The 1,990-nt window shown below is 41.1% G+C and overlaps 1 protein-coding gene across 2 annotated transcripts in view; it reads right to left on the reverse strand.

Moving 5' to 3' along the window:
- Window positions 1–1,990, reverse strand: part of CCDC15 (coiled-coil domain containing 15) — a 47,030-nt gene that overhangs the window by 27,709 nt on the left and 17,331 nt on the right. For both annotated transcript variants that reach the window (XM_014543425.1, XM_014543426.1), the window contains one exon: window positions 965–1,072. In XM_014543425.1, coding sequence (XP_014398911.1) covers window positions 965–1,072 — 108 coding nt within the window. The remainder of the gene's footprint in view (window positions 1–964; window positions 1,073–1,990) is intronic.

Consider the following 1,990-nt stretch of genomic DNA (forward strand, 5'->3'; position numbering starts at 1 on the left):
AACAATTTTTGCAAGCTCCAAACTAAACCCTAAACAACTCAGTTCCTGCTGGTCTCTCTCCCTTTTGTGTCCTACCATGTCCCTGATGGAGGCCTGATTTTGATGGACATCCAAAGAAAATACCTCTCTCCCTCTCCTACCTATGGAAATTGATGCTGGCTGCTTTAACTTGCTTTCTAAAACAGAACAAACACAAAATAGCAATTGTTCAGTTAGAAAGACATGTTAACCAATAGTACTTTAGGCTATAGTGAGAATTCTGGAGTTCTCTGAGGTCAGAGAATAACTGGACATCTTATGGAATAAAAAAAACACTATACTCTATTCCACATTAGCCCAGCCACACCCCTAAGTAATTCCTGTCAATCTCTTCTTCCTTTTGGTCTAACTGATCTCTAGTAGAGGGCTGGCCTTGGAACCTGGTAAAAGATACTTTTGGACACTTGTAGGCCACACATTCACCCAACTTGAGCTGTCAAAGCAGATTATGGCTGCCAGAAATAGTTCCTCTAATAAAGATTTTTTTTTTAAAGTAAATTGTCCAGCCCTAGCTGGTTTGGGTCAGTGGATAGAGCATCAGTCTGTGGACTGAAGGGTCCCGGGTTCAATTTCGGTCAAAGGCACATACCTGGTCACAAGTTCGATCCCCGGTCCTAGTGAGGGCACATGCAAGAGGCAACCAATTGATGTGGCTCTCTCACATAATGTTTCTCTGTCAGTCTCTCCCCCTCCCTCCCACTCTCTCTAAAAATCAATGAAAAGATATCCTCGAGTGAGGATTAACAACAAAAAGAAGAATCTAAACATGGTTTATCAGCCTTCTGAATCACAGAACTGATTTGACTGATACAGTTCATTAGACCAGGGACCTTTGCACCTGACTACACTTCACATTACCAGTTATTGAGAATGTCTAAAACCCAGCACTTTATTTCCCATTTATCTCTCTCTTATTCTGCTTTACCTGATCTCTGATGCACACCTGGTCCTGGACTTTAGGATAACCTGTCAGAGAAAAGCCATCTCTCCCTTTCTCATTTATAACAGAATATGGCTCCTTGAAGCGGACTTTCTAAAAGAAAATAAATACAAACTGTAAATTGTCTAGTAGGAATAATATGATAGCAATAACATTCTGAGCTTTATTGTGAACTTTATGGTAATTTTTAAATTCAGGATACATTGGAATAAAACAGAAAACCATACTTTTTGTCTGTTCTAGCTGAGAACAATTTTTGCAAGCTCCAAACTAAACCCTAAACAACTCAGTTCCTGCTGGTCTCTCTCCCTTTTGTGTCCTACCATGTCCCTGATGGAGGCCTGATTTTGATGGACATCCAAAGAAAATACCTCTCTCCCTCTCCTACCTATGGAAATTGATGCTGGCTGCTTTAACTTGCTTTCTAAAACAGAACAAACACAAAATAGCAATTGTTCAGTTAGAAAGACATGTTAACCAATAGTACTTTAGGCTATAGTGAGAATTCTGGAGTTCTCTGAGGTCAGAGAATAACTGGACATCTTATGGAATAAAAAAATCCCACTATACTCTATTCCACATTAGCCCAGCCACACCCCTAAATAATTCCTGTCAATCTCTTACTTCTTCCTTTTGGTCTAACTGATCTCTAGTAGAGGGCTGGCCTTGGAATCTGGTATAAGATACTACTGGACACTTGTGGGCCACTCCTTCGCCCGTCTTTAGCTGTCAAAGCAGATTATGGCTGCCAGAAATAGTCTCCCTAATAAAGATTTTATTTAAAGTAATTGTCCAGCCCTAGCTGGTTTGGGTCAGTGGTAGAGCATCAGCCTGCAGTCTGAAGGGTCCCGGATTTGATTCCAGTCAAGGGCACATGTCCGGGTTGTGGGCTTCTGTGGGGGGCATGCAGGAGGTCGCCAACCGATGATTCTTTCTCATCATTGATGTTTCTATCTCTCTCTCTCCCTCTCCCTTCCTCTCTGAAATCAATTTTATATATATATATGTATA

Source organism: Myotis brandtii, unplaced genomic scaffold (genome assembly GCF_000412655.1).
Source record: "Myotis brandtii unplaced genomic scaffold, ASM41265v1 scaffold325, whole genome shotgun sequence".
NCBI classification, from domain to species: domain Eukaryota; kingdom Metazoa; phylum Chordata; class Mammalia; order Chiroptera; family Vespertilionidae; genus Myotis; species Myotis brandtii.